Source organism: Eublepharis macularius, chromosome 5, assembly GCF_028583425.1.
Source record: "Eublepharis macularius isolate TG4126 chromosome 5, MPM_Emac_v1.0, whole genome shotgun sequence".
Taxonomy (NCBI): domain Eukaryota; kingdom Metazoa; phylum Chordata; class Lepidosauria; order Squamata; family Eublepharidae; genus Eublepharis; species Eublepharis macularius.
In genome coordinates this window covers 170,888,047-170,910,055 of record NC_072794.1, presented here as the reverse complement: position 1 = coordinate 170,910,055, position 22,009 = coordinate 170,888,047, and the positions used below count along the sequence as shown (strand labels likewise).

Here is a 22,009-nt window from a genome sequence, read left to right as displayed (position 1 = left end):
AGGTAAGAAAAACCAGACTGGGTTAAAGATCCTGCTTCAGAACTGAGCAATCTTGCCCAAGACAGTAAAGAGCCTTGGCTGCCAGTGCAATGAGCAGCCATGGCTTTTGGATCTCACCAGACAAACCGCGCATATCAGAAAGCTTGTCACTCTTCTGTTCCAAGAGGGAAGAGCCGGAGCCTCTGCGGAGCTCATTCTACTCCAGATCTTGTCCAGAAGCACAAGTAGAATGGCCACGCCTATCAGCCAGCAGGGTACTTCTTTCTGATGGTTTGATATTGAACAGTACAAAACCCAGGTTGGTGCCAAAAGTGAGCTCAAACCCCAGTTTAGTGACGAGCTGACGGGATGGTTTTGCTCAGCTCCCTTACCCATCCAAAAGCAGGGAACAATGACCCATGGACGGCAGGATTTGAGTTCAGTGGCACCACAGAAACCCACAAGATTATCAGGGTGTACGCTTTCAACCGTCAGAGCTCCCTTTTTTAGACATATAGTATCTGTGCAAGTTTTTTCATGATGCTGATATATTTCCACTCTATGCGGCTGAATGCGGTGCCTTCCATGAGGCTAGTTTTAGGCGGGCAGCCGTGTTGGTCTGCAGTAGAACAGCAGGACTGGAGTCCAGTGGCACCATAGAGACCAGCAAGATTTTTGTTCGTGTCTGAAGAAGGGAGCTGTGACTCTCAAAAGCTTACACCCTGAAAATCTTGTCAGCCTCTTAAGGTGCCGCTGGAATCAAAATTCGGCTGTTCCACTGCAGACCAACACGGCTGCCCACCTAAAATGACTGCTAGTCAGGATCTTCACAAGAGAACGCAGGTTACCTTCCCCTGTGGCAGAGCAAAGCCTCATACACACTTTCTGAACCTAGCAGGGGAGTCAGGACAGAGCCACAGAGATGAAGGAAGCTTAGGTTCAACTCCTTATTCCGCTATCAAGGTGACAGGGCAGCCTGGGGCACAGCTTCAGCTCAGCTTAACCACCCTCATATGGCCGTCGCGAAGTTAAATTGCAGCTCCCTGCGGAAGGATGGAATGCAAGTGCAACGAAATACTTAGCACAGGGCTTTTTTTCAGTTGGAATGCCATAGAACGGTGTTCCGGCACCTCTTAAAAATACCCAAGTGACTGGGTATTTTAAAGATTTTTTTCAGCCATTCTGGGCCCATTCCAGGCTGATCCAGGCCCGTTTCGGCCATTTTGGGCCCATTTCGGGTCTGAAATGGCCAAGATTGGGCCGCTGCTGGTTGGGGGATGGCTCTCCCGCATGTAGAGCACAGAAGCGCTCCCAGGGCAGCCACAGCCTGTGTGATGACATCACTTCCCAGAAATGACATCATCGCATGGTCTCAGGAGAGCGCACATGCATAGCGCATGCACGTATGGAGCCAAGTGAGTTCCACCACCTCTTTTCCCAGAAAAAAAGCCCTGTGGCAGATGCTGATCCTAAGCATGTCTTTGCAGACATCAAAAAGAGTCCAGTAGCACATCATGCATCTGACGAAGAGAACTTGATTCTCGAAAGCTTATGCTACAATAAAATTGGTTAGTCTTAAAGGTGCTACTGGACTCTTTTTGATTTTGCTACCACAGACTAACACGGCTAACTCCTCTGCATCTATGACCGTTTGCAGACATCAAGACCATCAAAAACAGTCTGTTGGTTTTGACGGCACCAAACCACAGCTTGCTTCCATGTGAGTGATTCCCAGGCTGGGGGGGGGGGCGGTGTTCCCCTCTGACCCTCACCTGCTACAAGTCAATTAGTGACTTCTGGCTGAGCACAAAACCAGTTTGCCAATGTAGCTATGCCTGCAAACTGGCATTTTCCTTTCAAACCAGAATAGCAAACAGTGGTTTGAAGCAAGATTGCAATCCCAGTTTGGAAGGCAAGCCTGAGCTAAGGTTGGCCAACGAGCCGCTATTTGTGCTAAACCGGAAGCCACTAACTGGTGTGCAGGACGTGAGGGGAGGAGGGCACATGCACACAGCATCAAATGAGAGTCAAAGCAAACATGTTTGAGGACAAGAATAAAACCCTGGTGGTCTTACGCTGTTTGGATGGAACTGTGAGTTCATACTCTGCAGCAGGTATTTTAGCAAACAGCCAGCTCTTTTCCCTCTGCCTGTCTCCAACACATGCGCATGCAAGCAGGAGAAAGCAGCACATGGCACCCATACCAAAGGAGCTGTGGGATTCTTCAGGCCACTTCCTGAACACCGAGAGCTACGACAGCCAAGTCCGACCTTTCTCTCCCTACTCAGAACCGAGGACACCACGTTAAAGAATCTCCCCGTGCCTGAACATTCCTTTTATACGTACAATAAAAGGAAACATTGGTGTAAAAAAAAAAATAGAGGGCTGACTGGAATACCCTCCATGCCCAGCCTCTGTGTCTAATGGAAGAGGCAAAAATTCGCAGGAGTCCCAAAGATATTAGATCGCTGTCTTCAGCATCAAGAGCAAAGGGCTTGTTTGACTGAAACTGAGGGCGGGGAGGGGCTTATTTCTGAGTCCACAGGCACATAGCCAGTGATCTTGCACAGCTTTAGCATCCAGGAGGGCCGGGGAAGCAGACAAAAGGCTGAACCTTCAGAAGTGTACTCAGGTGTCCCTCTGACGCTTCCGGCACTGATCCCTGAGCAAGACTGTGTAGGACAGCAGCCAATCTGGAAGGCAGAGCTGTGCTGGAAGCATCCCATTCCCAATAAGTGCAGGTTGTCCCACACGACACATGCATGCCCCTGAGGGTGAATGCTGGTCACATGTAACTAGGCACAAGCATAAGCACAATTTCAACAGGAAAGAGAGTTTAAGAATGAAGAGGGCATGGTTTCCAGTCCTGAAAAACACCAGACTAACAAGATACTCTACATCTTACAATAGCCCTGCAGATAAGATTAGCATATTCACCACCAGTCCATATGCAAAAGAACCTCCTCAGGATACAGTGAAGCTTCCCCTCATTAGCATTCCATGCCCTGGGAAACTCTTACAGGATCACTCAGCCCAAACCCACCTTCCTGAGTTTCCTGTAAGAAACTCTTACAGGATGACACAGCCCAAACCCACCTTCCTGAGTAGATATGAATTACCTGCTAACATCTTCTCCACACATTAACACTGAGAGATCTCTGCCTTTCGGTGCTACACCTCTGAAGATGCCAGTCACAGCTGCTGGCGAAACGTCAGGAACTACAATGCCAAGACCGCGGCCACACAGCCCGGAAAATCTACAACTAATTAGGCACAGTTTTCAGGTAAGCTGATGGGCAACAGATTCACAATGGACCAAAGGGTGTGCTTCTTAATAACCAATTAAAATGTGGAATTCATTGACAGAGGATGTAGCGATGGCCACAGATGGCTTTAAAAGGAAATTACGTAGAGTCAGGATTCATCAGCGGCTACTGGAACCTCCACCTTCAGAGGCAATAAATCTCCGAATACCAGTGGCAGGAGGCACCGTTGGGGCAAACGTTGCCCTGTTCTTTGGCCCCCCAGGTCAACTGGTTGACCTCTGCATTAAACAGGATGCCGGACTAGGTGCCACTTCGTCTGACCCAGCAAGGCTCTTCATACGTTCTAATTCCCTGTGCGGGATAATTCTAGGCTTGTAAGATTCCAAGCTAAGCATCTGAAGAACTCTCATCTGGGCAGAGGAGACATCAAGCGGTCCGTGAGCCTCTACGGAAGGCAGAAAGAATCATCAACGACCCTGATCATTAGAAGGCCACACCAGTCGCAAAATGTGCTCCTTGTCTACTTCCAAGCGAATGCTGCAGAGCTGGTTACCTAAAGCAGCTTTGAGCACTGCTAATGGAGGCGACTGTAGACAGCTTGCTTTTTCAAACTGGTTGTTTTTCAGTAATGACTTTAATCATGATATGTTGGCCTAAGAGTACTCCAGCAGACTCCGGCAGAAGCCTTCTCAGTTGGACTCCACCCCCCCCCACCCCCCCAACTTCAGGTCAACCTGTGACGATGTTGTTCTAAGATGTTGTTCTAAGAAAGTGGAGGGGTGGGGGTGGGGAAGACAAATGCAGGGATGAGGGTTATATCTGGTCAGGCCTGATGTGCCACCAAATAGCAAAGAGTCCAGTAGCACCTTTAAGACTACCCTATCTGTATTGTAGCATAAGCTTTTGAGAACCACAGCTCTCATCGTCAGACGCATCGTCAGAGAGCTTTGGTTCTCCAAAGCTTATGCTACAATAAAGGCGCTAGTGGACTCTTTACTATTTTGCGACTGCAGACTAGCACAGCTAACTCCTCTGGATCTATGATGTGCCACCATTTGGCACATGTGCTGGGAGTTGCCGAGCCCAGTGACTATGCACCTGTCCAGCACAGCAGTCAAGATTAGCCAATGTTTTTCTCCCCTCAACAATGCAAGTAGCCCTTTTCTGGGATTAAAAAAAAATACTTCTATATTACTACCTTTAACAACGGAGGTTAATTTTGTGTTGGCAGGGGTCGAATGTGTTTGAGATTCACTATGTGGTGATTATAATAAACACCTTCCGGTATGAAAAAAAAAAATGTTCATTGGACTCTATCTTTTCTCGGCATTCCCCTGCTAATTTCTGCAGCTGTTCCTCGCAGAGGCCGAGCTCTGAGTTCTCCTGACTTCAGCCGCTCAGGCAGAACTTATTTAAAAATCTGCGATGCAAATGTAATGAAATGAACAAACATTCTCCAGGAAACAGCAACCTGCCAGTTAAAAGCAGCCCCGGGCAACAGGCAAATAAAAAAAAAAGCAAACATGATCTGTTAGTTAGCAATATTGGGAACTATTCACTTTTTATAACCGACCGTCATTACAAGTATTAAATGCCTTGTGCGAGTGGCCATTTGAAGCCGCGTTGTACAGCCAGACCAGGGTCGTTTTCACACGCCTTTACCCTCGTGCAAAATGATGGCATCTTCATGGCGTGATCTCTGATGTCTTCGTGCCACGAAACGGAATCATAACGGGGCGACATCAGAAACCTCGCCACGAAGACGCCGTCCTTCTGTGAGTTTTGCGCCATTTTGCATGAGGGTAAAGACGTGTGGAAACGACCCATACTCAGCAGTTCAAAAGTTATCCAATCTGAATTTGGCCTCTACAAGAATTAGGACTAGAGCTGTCACTTCCACTTAGGGCAAGAGCAGACCCAGGGCAGGCCACTACCAAGCCTCCACATGTCACCTGCGTAATGGAGGCCTCAGCCTAGACCACTGCTGGGGGGCGGGGGGGGGAGAGGGACGACACCATGCTAGAGCTTACTTCATCAGCTCAAAGGACTCCCACATGCTATAAGAACAGCACCGGAGATCTCTGCGCATGCTCTGAGCATACCGCAAAAATCCATTTCTGATTTTCAACTGAAACGAACCAATCGTGGGCCTTCTGACAGAGCAGCGCGATTTATTTCCTATTCTGCCAGAACATTTCACTAAACTTTACTCACAATCTTTTCAAACTGACGCCAAGCGTAGAACCTGTGACTTTCTGCATGCAAACCAGATGCTCTACCATGCCACTGAGCTAGGCCTATTCCATCTACTCACATGAACAGGGCAATTTATTGGGAGAATCACGCAACACAGTATTAGCTTGTGTGTGCATGGAAGTCGGCCTGTGCGTGCCAGCACCAGTGAAGGGAAGTGCTCGGTGAAGCAAGCCAAACCACTGTGTGACTCATTTAACATCATAATTAGCAGCATTATGTAGCGAGTCCAGTAGCACTAACCAACTTTATTGTAGCATAAGCTTTCGAGAACCACAGCTCTCTCCGTCAGATGCATCATATTGTGGCATAAGCTTTCGAGAACCACAGCTCTCTCTGACAACGCACCTGACGAAGAGAGCTGAGGCTCTCGAAAGCTTATGCTACAATAAAATTGGTTAGTCTTAAAAGTGCTACTAGACTCTTTACTATTTTGCAACTGCAGACTAACAGGGCTAACTCCTCTGGATCTAGTTTTATGTAGGACATCTATACAGAGCCATTCCCAGGTGTTTAGTCATCCCCAAGCATACTGGTGTCTCCGGTGTGTCTGCCCTGGCTTGAGTCCTGGGAGCAACACCACAGGGGCTCAGCTGAGATGCACGTACAAAAAGAGGTGGCCATTGCCTGCTATGCAACTGATGATCAGGACACATATCTTTGTTTGCACTGCCTCACGCGATCACGTGGATAGCTTGGCCGGCAAACCAACCTAAAGCTCACGAGCATTTTCAAGCAGCTGGCAGCCCCAAACGGTCTGCGTATTGAGTGCTCGTCTTGAAATCCAGCCCCTTGTCAGTTGGAACGGTTCATTGCCTGAACACCCGAGAATCCCAGCCAGCCTTTGTTTGCAACAGCAGTAACACTTCAAGTTCTGTGGCAAGCTTGTGGGACTCCCTTGCGCGAGCCCCAAACTGGTCAGCTACCAAGGGAAAGCGTCTGCCACAGCCCCGCCTTGGGATAGCAGCACTTCTTTCCCCTGCAAAAAGAAGCCCCACAGTAACCTTCCAGCACTTACTTTGAAGAAGAGATAAAGGCCCAAGAGGGTGCAGCTGGCAACAATAGGAAAGCGGGCAGCGTCTCGGCTGGTAATGGTCTCCGGCATATCTGAGGCATTCTAGGGAAGAAATTGGCCAGACATCAACTTGCTTGCTCGGGGTGAAATGAAGACGGGCTGCAAAGTGAGTCTAAAGTGCTCAAAAGACAGCCTAGCACATGCAGTTTGCCAGGACTCTCCTCTCCATCTGTAGTGAATTTAGGACACATCCAGCTAGAAATTGGGCCCATTCAGACACTTAAGCAGGTTCTGTGACAAAAGGCAGATTAGCTTCCCTGTCAGGATGCGTCACCTCTGCTTCAGGCACCCTTTTTTTGTTCCTCATTTAGAAGACAGACTTGCCATAGGCTCCTTGTTGTGTCGTAGCACACAGCCCACTGAAGCAACAGCCTTCAGTGAGGGGGCCAGGTGGTACGGGTCAGGACAACGCAAAGCACCTTTGACTGTCAGTCCCTTGCATCTGCTCCACTGTTAAACCAGGATTGAGAACAGAGAGAGAATCTCTGCAAGAGAAAAAAAATCCCCTCCAGGCAACCAAGCAGGGAACACTCCTGTGTGTTGGAAGAAAGCAGAAGAAGTCAAGGCAGGATAGCAAAAGTGGAAGGGTCAGTCACTGACTTGCAAGATCGAGTCAGGCTGCTACGAAACAATTTACGCTTCTGAACATCTTGGGCTGTAGCCACCAGCCACTCTTCCACGCCTTCCTTTAGGCCAGCAGCCAACAGCTGCTTGTGGCAACAAACTCTGCAAGTACTTGCGGTAGGCACCCTGTGAAGGATCTCCTCCAGCACAGCTTATGCAAAACCCAGCAGTTATGAAAGCGTGCCTGTAGCCTCCAGCCAAAGACGGCATATGCAAGAACCCAGAGGAGGGGCTTGCTTCCTGTTTGGCCTCTTAGCTATTAACACGTCAGTTGGCCTCATTCTGCTTTCGTTCATACTAAGGAAGGGGGGGAGGGTCAAAAAACAGGCCAAATCTGCTTCATTGACAATAATGCCTCTTCCTTTAAATTAAAGGGGGAGCAGAGGAAAAACGGGGGGACTTGATCTTAGTGAAGAGATCTAGCAGACATGTTAGAAAATCCAGGCTCAGGAATGAGAGGGGAGCCCCCTTTAAAGCATGGGGCGGGGCGCTGGACAACACCCACAAATACAGGAAGCCAAGGCCTGAAGTCAAAGCTTGAAGGAACACAGCGCATGCAAATGCCACAGGAAACAAGAACAGAGGCAGGTATCTAGAGACAGACTATCTGGACATTCCAATAACGGCTCAAGCAGGGGTGGGGGGGACAGACCCAAATTTATTTAATTTACCTTATTTATAGTGTGCCATGCTCACTGAGAGTCAAGGCAGATTACACAGCACAAGTTAGTGCAGTCAATTTCAAAGCCATTGCAACAAGCAATGTAACAGGGTCTAAATGCAAATTTACAAAGATTTAAACCAGAATGAAGATAGATCAAGATGGGCAGCCCTGTTAGTCTGTATGCAGCAGTAGAAAAAAGCAAGAGTCCAGTAGCACCTAGAAGACTAACAAAATTTGTGGTAGGGTAGGAGCTTTCCTAAGTCACAGCTCACTTCTTCAGATACAGCTAGAATGCGAGTCCATCTGTCCTTATATCCTTGTATCTTGGAGAGCATCTTAGAGACTCTCCAAGATATAAGGACAGATGGACTCGCATTCTAGCTGTATCTGAAGAAGTGAGCGGTGACTCACGAAAGCTCATACTCTAGTGTGAGGTCTGAATGAAGAAATGCTGAACGAGAGCACAAGCCGTTCTAAGACTGACATGTGAAACAACGCAGAAAGTGCCCGGTTGCATCCTATTGACAGCAACGAGCAGTACGCAGTAGCAAAGTCTACAGTCCCTATCCCTGTACTGTAGCAGCCTGCCCCGAGCTACCTCCCTCTGCTTTGGTGCCCTGTCCACACGGGCAGCATTTGGGCCCATCTGCTGAGGGGTGAAAACCCAGCCAGGCAGGCAGGCTGGCAGCAAACCCTGCCCGCCTTGCTGGATGCCCAGAAGGAGAGCCGTGGCGGGGAAAGGGGAGAGAAATGGGGCTATCCCAGGAGCAGGAGGCGCATGGAATCCCCAGAGGCCGACCCTCTCCCGCCCCTGCCCTCAACTCGCTCCGGCCCAGTGGCAGGGAGTTCCGCCGGCCCCTCACCTTGCCCTTGGCGCAGGAGACGGAGCGCAGCGCCCCGAAGAAGATGGGCAGGAGGGCCATGACCACCAGGCTGCCGTAGGCCAGGGCCATGCCCTCCGGGGTGGCGGGGGGCCTGGCCGCGGCCGCCCCCGCCGACGGAGCCTCGCCGGCCACGCTGCCGTTGTGCGCCTCGGCCTGCTCCATCGCCGCCAGTCCCCGACGCAGTCCGCACTTCCGGCCCGGCAGAGGCCGCCTCGCCAGCCGCCAGGGACACGTTCCCTTAAGAGCCGGAAGTGCGCGGCGCGCCTGCGCGCCAGGCCCAGCCCCTTGGATACCGCTCCGGCTTCCGTTGCCATGGAGCGGCGCCCGGCCAGCCTGCATCTTGGCCGATTGGGTTGCCAACATCCAGGTGGCACCTGGCGTCCTCCCGGAATTATCACTGCTCGCCAGAGCGCCGAGATCACTTCCCCGGGAGAAAAAGGCTGCCTTGAAGGGTGGGCTCTGTGGCATTATACACCACTGAAGACATCCCCTCTTCACCCCCCCCCTTAGGGTTGCCAGCTCCGAGTTAGGAAATTCCTGGAGATTTGGGGGGTGGAGCCTGAAGAGGGCGGAGTTTTGGAGAGGAGAGATCTCTGTGGGGAATAATGCCATAGAAGCCACCCTCCAAAGCAGCCATTTTCTCCAGGGGAACTAATTTCTGAGGCCTGGAGATCAATGGTTGTTGTGGGTTTTCCGGGCTGTCTTGCCGTGGTCTTGGCATTGTAGTTCCTGACGTTTCGCCAGCAGCTGTGGCTGGCATCTTCAGAGGTGTAGCACCAAAAGACAGAGATCTCTCAGTGTCACAGTGTGGAAAAGATGTAGGTCATTTGTATCTACTCAGGAGGGGTGGGGTTGGGCTGAGTCATCCTGTAAGAGTTTCCCAGGGTGTGGAATGCTAATGGCAGGAGGCTTCACTGTATCCTGAGGAGGTTCTTTTGCATATGGATTGGGGCTTGATGTGCTAATCTTCTCTGCAGGGCTATTGTCAGGGATAGAATGTTTTGTTAGCCTGGTGTTTTTCAGAACTGGCAACCATGCTCGGTTCATTCTTAAGGTTTCTTCTTTCCTGTTGAAGTTTTGCTTATGCTTGTGAATTTCAATGGCTTCCCTGTGCAGTCTGACAAAGTAGTTGGAAGTGTTGTCCAGTATTTTGGTGTCCTGGAATAAGATACTGTGCCCTGTTCATCCTGGGTTTACTTACTTTGTAAGTTTGATTCATCTTTGGTTGTTTGATTCATCCTGGGTTTACTTACTTTGTAAACCCAGGATGAATCAAACAACCAAAGAAAAACAGTCTCCCACAGGAAAAGTGTTTTTGCCATATATCAAAGGAATTACTGATCAGATGGGAAAGCTTATGAAAAAGCATAACCTTCAAGCAGTATTCAGACCCACCCGAAAAATACAACAGATGCTACGATCAGCAAAAGACAGTAGAGACCCCCTCACCTCTGCAGGAGTATACCATATACCCTGCAGCTATGGACAAGTTTACATCGGGACCACAAAGCGTAGCATCCAGACAAGAATAAAAGAACATGAAAGACACTGCAGACTTGGACAACCTGAAAAATCAGCAGTGGCTGAACATAGCCTAACTCAAACAGGGCACAGTATCTTATTCCAGGACACCAAAATACTGGACAACACTTCCAACTACTTTGTCAGACTGCACAGGGAAGCCATTGAAATTCACAAGCATAAGCAAAACTTCAACAGGAAAGAAGAAACCTTAAGAATGAACCGAGAATGGTTGCCAGTTCTGAAAAACACCAGGCTAACAAAACATTCTATCCCTGACAATAGCCCTGCAGAGAAGATTAGCACATCAAGTACCAATCCATATGCAAAAGAACCTCCTCAGGATACAGTGAAGCCTCCCGCCATTAGCATTCCACACCCTGGGAAACTCTTACAGGATGACTCAGCTCAACCCCACCCCTCCTGAGTAGATACAAATGACCTACATCTTTTCCACACTGTGACACTGAGAGATCTCTGTCTTTTGGTGCTACACCTCTGAAGATGCCAGCCACAGCTGCTGGCGAAACGTCAGGAACTACAATGCCAAGACCACGGCAATACAGCCCGGAAAACCCACAACAACCATCGTTCTCCGGCCGTGAAAGCCTTCGACAATACAGCCTGGAGATCAGTTGTAATTCCAGGAGATCTCCGGCTACTACCTGGAGGTTGGCAACCTTGCTCCTTCTAGTGTTGCCAACAACATTCGATTTATATACCACCCTTCAGGACAACTTAATGCCCACTCAGAGCGGTTTACAAAGTATGTTATTATTATCCCTACAACAAACACCGTGTGAGGTGGGTGGGGCTGAGAGAGCTCTGAGAGAGCTGTGACTGACCCAAAGTCACCCAGCTGGCTTCAAGTGGAGAAGTGGGGAATCAAACTTGGTTCTCCAGATTAGAGTCCCGCTGCTCTTAACCGCTACACCAAACTGGCTCCAGCTCCAGGTTGAGAAATTCTTGGAGATTTGGGGGGGGGGTGGAGCCAGGAGAATGTGGGGTTTGGGGAAAGGAAGGACCTCAACAGGGTATAATCCCAAAGAATCCACCCTCCAAAGTAGCCATTTTCTCCAGGGGAACTGATCTCTGTGTAATTCTGGAGACTGGAGGCTGGCAACCATGCCCCCACCCCAGACTACACCCCAAAATCTCCAGAAATTCCCCCTGCCCAGAGTTGGCAAGCTCTCTGGTGATGCTCTGGGGTTTTTTCCGGCACCTGCAATAGGAAGGAAACAAAAGCTCAGGCTGGATTTTAAACAACTGACAGCCACCTTCCCTCCCTTTTGTGGGGAGCCAGTTTGGTGTAGTGGTTAAGAGTGTGGGACTCTAATCTGGAGAGCTGGGTTTGATTCCCCACTCCTCCACTTGAAGCCAGCTGGGTGACCAGGGTCAGTTACAGCTGTCTCAGAGCTTTTTCAGCCCCAACCACCTCACAGGGTGTTTTGTTGTGGGGATAATAATGACATATTGTCGAAGGCTTTCATGGCCGGACAATGCCAAGACCACGGCAATACAGCCCGGAAAACCCACAACAACCATCAATAATGACATACTTTGTAAACTGCTCTGAGCGGGCATTGTCCTGAAAGGCGGTATATAAATCAGTTGTTGTTGTTGTTGTTGTTATTAAAATATCCCTTGCAAAAAGGATGGGGATGGGGTTTGTAATAGTGAGTTGAAGCTCCTGTTTTTTATAACTCAGCATCGGGGCCCCAAGATTTTAAAAGAAATGTATCTGGCTTGAGTTTATTTGGGGCAAACCTGCTTTGAAATACTTATTTCCCCATTACTGTCATCTGCCATACTTTTAATTTAAATTTTGTTTCATTCTCCAGATTTTAATACAAATTTTTCATATATTTTGTGTTGTGTTCCGATACAAAAGCTTTATCAGTGTCCAATATTTCCATAAATGGTATAGAAAGTCTTCAAATTCCCATCACATCTGGAACCATCTCTGCCTTCATGACCAATCCAGCAGCAACCAGAAAAAAATTCCCCTTATCTCCCAAGGGGAAAGAAGCGATGATATGACCATTTTAATTTTTTTCTGAAATAGTAGAGACCCTTTTATCATTAGATCCAGAGGAGTTAGCCGTGTTAGTCTGTAGTAGCAAAATCAAAAAGAGTCCAGTAGCACCTTTAAGACTAACCAATTTTATTGTAGCATAAGCTTTCGAGAATCAAGTTCTCTTCATCAGATGCGGATCATGCATCTGATGAAGAGAACTTGATTCTCGAAAGCTTATGCTACAATAAAATTGGTTAGTCTTAAAGGTGCTACTGGACTCTTTTTGATTTTATCATTAGGAACGCCTCTGTATTGGCTCAGCCTTCAAATCTTTTTAAATACAGTCCCAGTAAACCCTATCTCAGAATATAATACGTTACAAAGATCTTATTTTCTGAATTCCAAATCTGTTGCTCTTTAAGTTTCCTCTAAAGATTGTTAAAAGAAAGGTAGCAGCAAGCCTCAAAATGCAACTGTTTTGAGATCAACAAGCTCTCATGGGTAAGAGAGGTCTGTAATGGGGAGGGGGGGAGCTCCGTTAAGCTCATGGCCTCTAGAAGGCAGCACAAACCCATTGCATGAAATTGGCCTAGGACTGCCAATTCCAGCTTTGGAAATTACTGGATTCTTGGGGGCAGTGTCTGGGAGTGATATGATACCGTAGAATCCGCTCTCGCAAGCTGCCATTTCCTCCAGGGGAACTGATCTCTGTAATCTGGAGATCAGTTGCAATTCTGGGAGAACTCCAGGCCCCACCTAGAGGTTGGCAACCCTAACTTGGCCCCCAGTGCTGTGCTGACACACACACACACACACCCCATTTCAGGCCACTTTGATACTTTGCCCACTCATCAATAATACAAACAATTCTGTGTTTGGAACAGTAGAAACAGGACTTCAAATTTTTCCCCCCTTTGGTAGCGTTCTCATCTCAGGGCTGTTCACTGCTCTTTGGATTCACCAGAACAATCACGAGCAACAATAGGCAACATGGAAATCTACAGCGGGCTGAAAGATCCACTAATCACACTGATATATATTGCCCCATTATTATTAATCAGACCAGAAGGCATTTCATGCGATCCTAGATCCAGAGGAGTTAGCTGTGTTAGTCTGTAGTTGCAAAATAGTAAAGAGCCCAGTAGTACTTTTAAGAGTAACCAACTTTATGGTAGCATAAGCTTTCGAGAACCACAGCTCTCTTCATCAGATGCATTTGACGAAGAGAGCTGTGGTTCTTGAAAGCTTATGCTACCATAAAGTTGGTTAGTCTTAAAGGTGCTACTAGGCTCTTTACTATCATACGATCTTGAAAGCTTCCAATATCACAGCAAGCAAGCAGAGAAATCAAATATTTACAGCTTTACAGGTCAAAGTCTGCCAAAATCCCGTTTTTTTGCAACCAGCTTCTCCCTATCTCCTCACAATTGCAACCCAACAGAGATATTTTTTTTTTACAGTTGTCTAGTTGCAGACATGGAAGGAAGGACGGACAGAGGGAGGGACTCTGAAGGAACATACTAACTGAACTTGCTGGAAAACATGACCTCTGGCATGCATGATGCCCGAAGGTCCAAGGCGCCTGGCAGAGAGGGAGCCCAACCAGCGTTCCTCTGAATGGCTGTCATGCCTACTCAGAAGTAAGTCCCACTTCGTATTGTCGAAGGCTTTCACGGCCGGAGAACGATGGATGACGTTTCGCCAGCAGCTGTGGCTGGCATCTTCAGAGGTGTAGCACCAAAAGACAGAGATCTCCCAGTGTCACAGTGTGGAAAAGATGTGGCAGGTCATTTATATCTACTCAGGAGGGGTGGGACTGAGCTGAGTCATCCTGTAAGAGTTTCCCAGGGTGTGGAATGCTAATGGCAGGAGGCTTCACTGTATCCATATGCAAAAGAACCTCCTCAGGATACAGTGAAGCCTCCCGCCATTAGCATTCCACACCCTGGGAAACTCTTACAGGATGACTCAGCTCAACCCCACCCCTCCTGAGTAGATATAAATGACCTGCCAACATCTTTTCCACACTGTGACACTGAGAGATCTCTGTCTTTTGGTGCTACACCTCTGAAGATGCCAGCCACAGCTGCTGGCGAAACGTCAGGAACTACAATGCCAAGACCACGGCAATACAGCCCGGAAAACCCACAACAACCAAAGTCCCACTTTGTTCAATGGGATTTACTCCCAGGTAAGCATGATTAGGATTGCACCCTTGGGATGAGCTGGTGGATATTTCATGTTGTTGGTCTGTGTACATTGAAGGGGGGGTGGGTCACTGAAGTCATAGAAGATTGCCTGGGGTGCCCAAAACCCTTTGGCTGGCCCCGAGCTTCTGAAAGCAAGAGTAGAGCCAGCAGGGGTTGCAATCACAAAACCGTTTGGAAAGCCATTTCAGGCAAGCAGATTCTCACAACATACAGGTCCACTTTGCGAGTGGTTACTTTGGACTTTCTGTCCTCCCCTTTTGCCTCTCTGGAGCCTTCTCCCTTTCACATCCACCTGGGTACCATTGGCAGAGAGGCGGTGGAATGAACAAGCCCCCAAGTGAAGCCGCCTTGTAAACAAAACCTAATTTTCCATGGAGCTGGAAGGGAGCCAAGGCTCTCTGGAAAATTGGCCGAAAAGTTTTTTCTCCCCCCTTATGAATACTTCCTCCTTTCTCGAGTGTGTGTGTGTGTGTGTGACAGGATGGGCGAGTTCATGTTTCTTTCTTGCTTCTCGGAGGATCCTGACGGCTGCCCTTCCTCAGCAATCTGTGGGGGCTGCTGGTGGACCAGGGCAATTCCACTTCTAGAAGCACTCTGAAAGGAAATATTTCTTTACTCAATCAGCCAGCTACGAGTTGGGAAATTCCTGAGATTTTGGGGTATCGCCTGGGGAAGGCATGATTTGGGGAGGGTCTTCTGTAGAGTATAATGCTATAGAGTCCACCCCCGAAAGCAGCTATTTTCCCAGGGGAACTGATCTCTGGAGATCAGTTGTAGTTCCAGGAGATCTCCAGGTACCACCTGGAGGCTGGCATCTCTGTCACTGCCGGTAGATGTAGCCATGGTCACAAGCATAGATAACTTTAAAAATGGGATTAGACATAGTCATGGAGGAGAGGTCCATTGATGCCTACTACTAGCTATGGTGAATGCCATTTATTAGTGCCAGGAGGGGGCCTGGCTGGCTGCCATTGTCCCCAGAGTTGAATTTATAAGAATGTTAGAGGCTGCTGAGGGAGGAACCCGGCCAGGGTTTGATGTTGTCTCTGTAAGCGTTGGATTTTTGCACATGACTTGTAACCAAGCATATTTCTCTCCAACATTCTGCCCTTGTGCATTATGAAACAACCGTCTCTTAAGTGGTTGGCGAACTTTTTGCTTTGCATCCAGTTATTTACCTTCTTGTGACTTTAGAATTCTGAATGGAGACGGATCCCAAGACAGAGAGAAAGATGGGTTCTTTTAAATGTATCCTTTCAAAAAATCTGACAAACTATTTTAAGGCCCAAGAAAGGATGATTCATCACTTTGTATTTCAGGCTAAGAGCAGAGATAAAAGCTCAGGGGAGCATCGGTTTCCCAGATCTGGCCTTTTGCCTGAGTCATTCTCTTTCCACAGGACACAATCCCCCAGGAAATTCTGCTGCACGGACCTCGATGACATGAACAAGAGCTGCATGAGAGCTGTACCCTTCATTTCAATGGGGCTACTCAAGAGGAGCCATAGCTCAGAGGCTGCAGCTACACATTACAAAGTTCTTGTGTTAGAGAACAACCCCAGGACATTGCATCACACATGTGATGGGAGTTTTGTGCCTCCGAAATCCTTACCAGCTCTTTTATGCTTGCAACCACAGCACACACAGAAAAGCAACTTTAGCCTCTCCTCCCCAGACTTTTTACATTTTCAAACCACACCATGAAGCTCTTGTCACTTACGTGGCTACATCATGTAAATTTCACAACAGAGACAATAGTGACTTTTCCCTCCCCAGGCACTGTCCTCAAATCTCCAGGAATTTCCTAAGTGAGAGTTGACAACATAACCTCCCTCCTATGCCAGCTCTCCCTCCCTCCACGTGCCAAGTAATTTTCTGGGCTCGATAATGGACAACAACATCTGCTGGTTTGTGTTTGGCTGCACCAGGATGTGTACAAAAAGGGGTACACACCTCAGGTTCTGCTGTCAAACATGCGTTTGTGATGGTCATATGTAACCATCTACACTGAGGTTATGTGTACCAGTAGAAAAGGAGTCCAGTAGCACCTGTAAGACTAACAAAATTTGTGGTAGGGTAGGAGCTTTCGTGAGCCACAGCTCACTTCTTCAGATACCTTGCAAGTTTCTTCACAAGGTTGATGGATTTCCATTCTGTATGGCTAAAGGTGGTGCCATCCATGGAGAGAGATCAAAATGGGTAGCCGTGTTCGCCTGTCTCTAGCAGGAGAAAAGAGCAAGAGTCTAGTAGCACCTGTAAGACTAACAAAATTTGTGGTAGGGGATGAGCTTTCGTGAGTCACAGCTCACTTCTTCAGATACCAGGTTATCTGCTGTTTCTACTGAGAAATGTCCTCTGTATTGGAAGCTTGTTGTGTATGAAGAGCCCCATAGTGCAAACAGACGCATCCAGAGAGGGGGAAAGTGGGTTCCAGCATAGTGTTGCTGGTTTGCATGTAGGAAAAACAAACAGGACTCTGTGGCAGCTTAAAGGCTAACGCATTATTATTCTAGCATACATTTTTGTAGTCTAGGATTGTTGCTCAGCTCCTTCCTCCACCCACAAACTGTTACACATTGCTAAGTCTCTGCTCCTTCTCTAAGCTGTCTTCACTTATTCCGCAAGTGCCTGTCTTCCACACTGGTTTGAAGCCAGGAAAATATTTATGGGTGTGTGGGTGTGAGTTAAAGAGATATTTCAAAATAGAATTGTCCTACAATAGGCGATCAACAGCTGGAAAGTTAAAAGGGTGGGTATTGGCAAGCTGTGCCTTAGGTTTAACACACACATGGATATCTGGAAACGAGATTCATCCCCCCTTCCTTATCAAAGACTTCACTTGGATACACTGGAGATCCCTAAAGTGTTCGAATGCTAATGTACGCTACCAACATTTCAGCAAGTTGTTCCCAGAAGCCAAAATGGGGACAGTGATTTTTCCCAATGGCTGTCCCTGATAAATAGCCTATGATTCTGCAGTCTTGGAATTTCCTTGCACAAATTTGGAATCCTTAGAGCTTCAGGTCTCAATACAGGGAAACAAACGTCGATTTCTTTTGTTCATTATTTTTTTCAGCACACGTCTTGCCTTTTCCCAGTTCTGTCTTTGTGTCAGACATGCGCACACATGCTCGAGGGAAGGCACATGGCATCTAATTTGCTGGGGCATGCAAAAAGCGCATCGCGACCTCCGAACCCTACCTGGTTTGAGAGGCAACAAATGTCAAAGCCTGAAGCTCTCAAAGGAGGAAGCATTAATGTTGGGGAAACACCACAGAGAGATACAGGCATGGGTGGGGGGGGAATGGAGAAATGAAAAGCAAAGAGAAATCTGGCTGACTCTGTGGGAGCGCTAGGGATACAGCCCTTGGGGCCTAGCACTAACCTACTTAGTTTCAGCCTGCTTATCCGAGACCATGATTAGTTTTTTTGCTTCCCTGTGCTACTCGCAAGATGAAAATCGATCTCACAGCAGGCAGATTGGGTACGTCCCAGAGCCAATCCCAACTGGACCGTGGATCTGGCCACACTCCAATCAATCCTCTCCTGCTCCCCCGCCCCGCTTTGTTAATGTCAAACTATTCCCCACCCCCACCCCACAGGTTGCTTTGTGAACAGCCTCAATAAAGATGGTTGTTGGGGGTTTTCCGGGCTGTCTTGCCGTGGTCTTGGCCTCAATAAAATCCAAATTGCTCCCATTGCAGGATATCCCACCCGGATATTGCTCAGCTCACATTCATTTCCGTGGTCCCAGGGACTGCCTTCAAGTCATAGCCCCTGGCTTTGGTGCAAAACAAAAAAAGGGGGGGGGCTTTCAAGTAATCAGAAATCAAATCAGGATGCATGACAGAAATCTTGAACTCTGTGGGACTTGCTTCTCAATAAACAACTCTTTCCTCTTTTGCTCTCCTTTCTCTAGTTTTTCCTCGTCTCTGTCCCTGGTGCAATTTAGAATGTAAGTGTCTTGGGGCAGGGAGCTATCTATTTTGCTTCTGTTATCCTGTTAAGTGCTGTGCATTGGTCACAGCACGAAGTGTAACAGGGTAGCTGCATTAGCCTGTCGCCACACATGGCGCCGCACATGGCGCAACAGATTCGCTGTGGCAGCAGCTGTCATGGACAAAGCCTGCTGCGTCCCTGCCCGTTTACAGAACCACTTCAGGCATCCAGTGAAGTGGGCGAGTGGGCTACTAGAGCAGGACTGATCAAGATGGGTAGCCGTGTTAGTCTGTCTGTAGCAGTAGAAAAGAGCAAGAGCCCAGTAGCACCTACATGTGTGTTATGTGCCATCAAGTCGCCTCCGACCGATGGTGATCCTATGAATGGAAGACCTCCAAAACATCCTATCATTCACAGCCTTGCTCAGATCCTGCAAACTGGAGGGCGTGGCTTCTTTTATTGAGTCCAGCCATCTTGTTTGGGGTCTTCCTCTTTTCCTGCTGCCTTCCACTTTTCCTAGCATTATTAACTTTTCCAGAGAATCTGGTCTTCTCATTATGTAATCAAAGTACGATAGCCTTAGTTTTGCCATTTTACCTTCTATGGAGAATTCAGGCCATAGGGTGATCTAGTACCCACTTATTAGTCTTTTTGGCTGTCCACAAAATTTTCCTCCAGCACCACATTACAAATGAATCAGTAGCCCTATAAGACCAACAAAATTTGTGGTAGGGTATGAGCTTTCGTGAGTCACAACTGATCTGAAGAAGTGAATTGTGACTCATGAAAGTGCATACCCTACCACAAACTTTGTTAAGTCTTATAGGTGCTACAGGATTCTTGCTCTTTTCTACTGGAGGATTGTAAAGCAGTCCTGGAATAAACTAAGCCACGGTTCCTGGGGAACTGCAGTGCCCCAGGGTCCACTCAGCTGAGATGCATGCCACGTTACCAAGGCTTATCCAAGCCACCTGCAGAACTCATGGCAGTAGTGGGATTTGAACCAGCAGAGTGCTGATTCGCAGCCCAACTGCTTAACCGCTGTGCTGCAGCAGCTCTCTTGCTTAGCCTGCTGTCGGTCTCTGTGTCAGGAAAAGCTTCCTTGTGGGTAAATCAGTTTCGGTGCCTTTAGCCTTCTTTCCAGGGTCTCTGGAAGGCAGGGGACCAGCTGGTTTTCCGCTTTGGCTATGAGCTCTGCTGTCTCGCCTACCCGGGGCCACCCCCGAGCCCCCAAGCACAGCAAGACTCACCCCCCCCAATCCACCCACGGTCCTCTTTACCCCCTGTAGGTGCCATCCCATCCTACCGAGGTCTATGCCTGCCCTATGACATGAACCTGAATGAAAGGCACTCTGCACATGTTCATTGATGCTAAGCTAGTGGCTGAAATTAAGCCTGTTCCAGGCCAGTGGAAAAGAGCGCACGCCTGGTGTCCCTTTCCTTCCTGCCTCAGCTGTATCTCCCCTCCCTCCCACTTCCTCCCTTTGGGCTTTGCATTTTTCTGCGTTGGATCTCACTCTTTCCACTCAGCCTGCTGCCTCTTGCCAACTTTCCATCAGGACAGGCGTACTCCTCCCCCCCCCCCAGTCCTTTTCAGCTGCCGGAAGAGAACACGGACTCGTTTTTTCTTTACAGGGGAGGGAACAGAGTAAAGGCTGCTGTTGAAGCAATCTCTGGGACGGCATGGGAGGGCCTTTCAATGCATACAAGGGGGTGGGAAGCAAGGGAGGTGGTGGTTTGCCTCCAAGAACAAGCAGAACTTGTGAATACTCACAGTTTGCAGAAACGCCTTTCCAGAGGAGCAATAGTGCCAGACTGGATCTGTCCTGTGGGTTCCCCTTTGGCCACCCCAGTGCTCAGACCTGGAGCCAGGTAACAGTTCTTCAGGAGCAGCAGCCTGCAAGCCAATGCTTGAAGCCCAATTTGCTGATACTCCGGCCAAACTTGAGGGTCTGTAGACCACACATGGCCCTGAGTTGACTGAGAGCCAAGCTACAAGTGACGCCTGACACAGGTTGGACACTTGTCAGCTTCCCTCAAGTTTTGATGGGAAATGTAGGCATCCTGGTCTGGCAGCTGTAAAACCAGGATGCCTACATTTCCCATCAAAACTTGAGGGAAGCTGACAAGTGTCCAAGCTGTGTAAGGCGTCACTTGTAGCTTGGCTCTAAGAGCCAAGCTACAAGTGACGAATGACACTTGGACGGCAAGTGAACAGACTCCCGTGTATTCCTCCCTGTTCACTTGCGCTCCAGTTGATCAAGTGGAGGGCAAGTGGAGCGCAAGTGAACAGGGAGGAATACACGGGAGTCTGTTCACTTGCCGTCCAAGTGTCATTCGTCACTTGTAGCTTGGCCCTGAGTCTCTGCCCTAGTGGCAGATTACACATGGCAGGGCATGGAATGACCATGCGTCTGTTGACAGACACTTCAGAGCCGAAGCACTGCCTTTCGCGCAACTGTTGAGATCCACGGAAGCCCGCCACGACAGAAAAGACGAAACCCTCGGGCTGGGTTGGACAATGTCAGCCTTTGCCTCCAGCTCAAGAGGTGCAGTCTATGCAGGCTCTGAATATTTCCAGTTGCAGAATTGTGCTTGTAAAGTACATCCAGAGCGCCTTTCCCAACCCACATCCTATTCTCCGTTCTTTGGGATGAGAAGAAAAGGTTTCCAGGTAGGTTTAATCCCTGGATACTCCCTGGATTTTGACACAGAGCTGACTGGCAGGCCCAGCGGCTTGTTTTCATGACCGAGCACAAGAGACAGGGGGACCGTTAGTTTCCTTCTCCTCCTCCTGACAAGATTAATGCTTGCAAAGCGCCGGAGCTTAGCCTCTCCTCCTCTGCCCGCCTCCTTAAACAATTCCCGCTGCTCCCACCAGTGATGGAAACTCTTGACCTGACCTTGGGAAGGAGCCGATCCCGGAGCTGAAATCAGCCCTGGCTCCAGGCCTTTGCTTTCCACAATCGAGCTGCTGGCAAGAGCCAAAAGATGCTCCGAGTTGGAGAAAATGCCTCCTAGGGACTCAACATGTCTGCAGCCCAAATATGCAGGCGTTTGGTGGTCCCTTCACTACTAACCACTTCTAATTCGTGAATGCTTCTGCCAAAACCCACAAGGCTCTTGCCTATTCTGGGGAATGTAGACTGCAGCCAGTTGCTGAAAGATGCAGGTCCTTCTCTCTTGCCCTTCCTCTCAACTTTGAGAAGACAAGTTCCCTGTATCTCATCTGCTTCCAGCCTCCTTTTGAGGTCTCAAACCTGCATCTGGGCTGTGATGCTTACGCCTGGGGGGTGGTTCCCCCCCTCCACACACAATAAGAAGCCTGCAAAATAGTAAAGAGTCCAGTAGCACCTTTAAGACCAACCAACTTTATTGTAACATAAGCTTTCGAGAACCACAGCTCTCTTCGTCAGATGCATCTGACGAAGAGAGCTGTGGTTCTCGAAAGCTTATGCTACAATAAAGTTGCATGGGACGAAGAGAGGTGTGGTTCTTGAAAGTGGATGATGCATCCAACAAAGAGAGCTATGGTTCTCGAAAGTGGACAATGCATCTGATGAAGAGGGCTGTGGTTC

At 48.5% G+C, this 22,009-nt stretch overlaps 1 protein-coding gene across 2 annotated transcripts in view; it reads right to left on the bottom strand.

Moving 5' to 3' along the window:
- The window catches only part of HM13 (histocompatibility minor 13), a 33,279-nt gene extending 24,315 nt beyond the window's left edge, over positions 1 to 8,964 (bottom strand). For both annotated transcript variants that reach the window (XR_008597040.1, XM_054979736.1), the window contains exons 1-2: positions 8,725 to 8,964; positions 6,517 to 6,615 (exon numbers count right to left, since the gene is read on the bottom strand). Coding sequence is in view for 1 of the 2 variants with exons in the window: in XM_054979736.1 (XP_054835711.1) it covers positions 6,517 to 6,615; positions 8,725 to 8,907 (282 nt within the window). In the remaining variant the exon portion in view is untranslated. The remainder of the gene's footprint in view (positions 1 to 6,516; positions 6,616 to 8,724) is intronic.
- Positions 8,965 to 22,009: the final 13,045 nt, after the last annotated feature.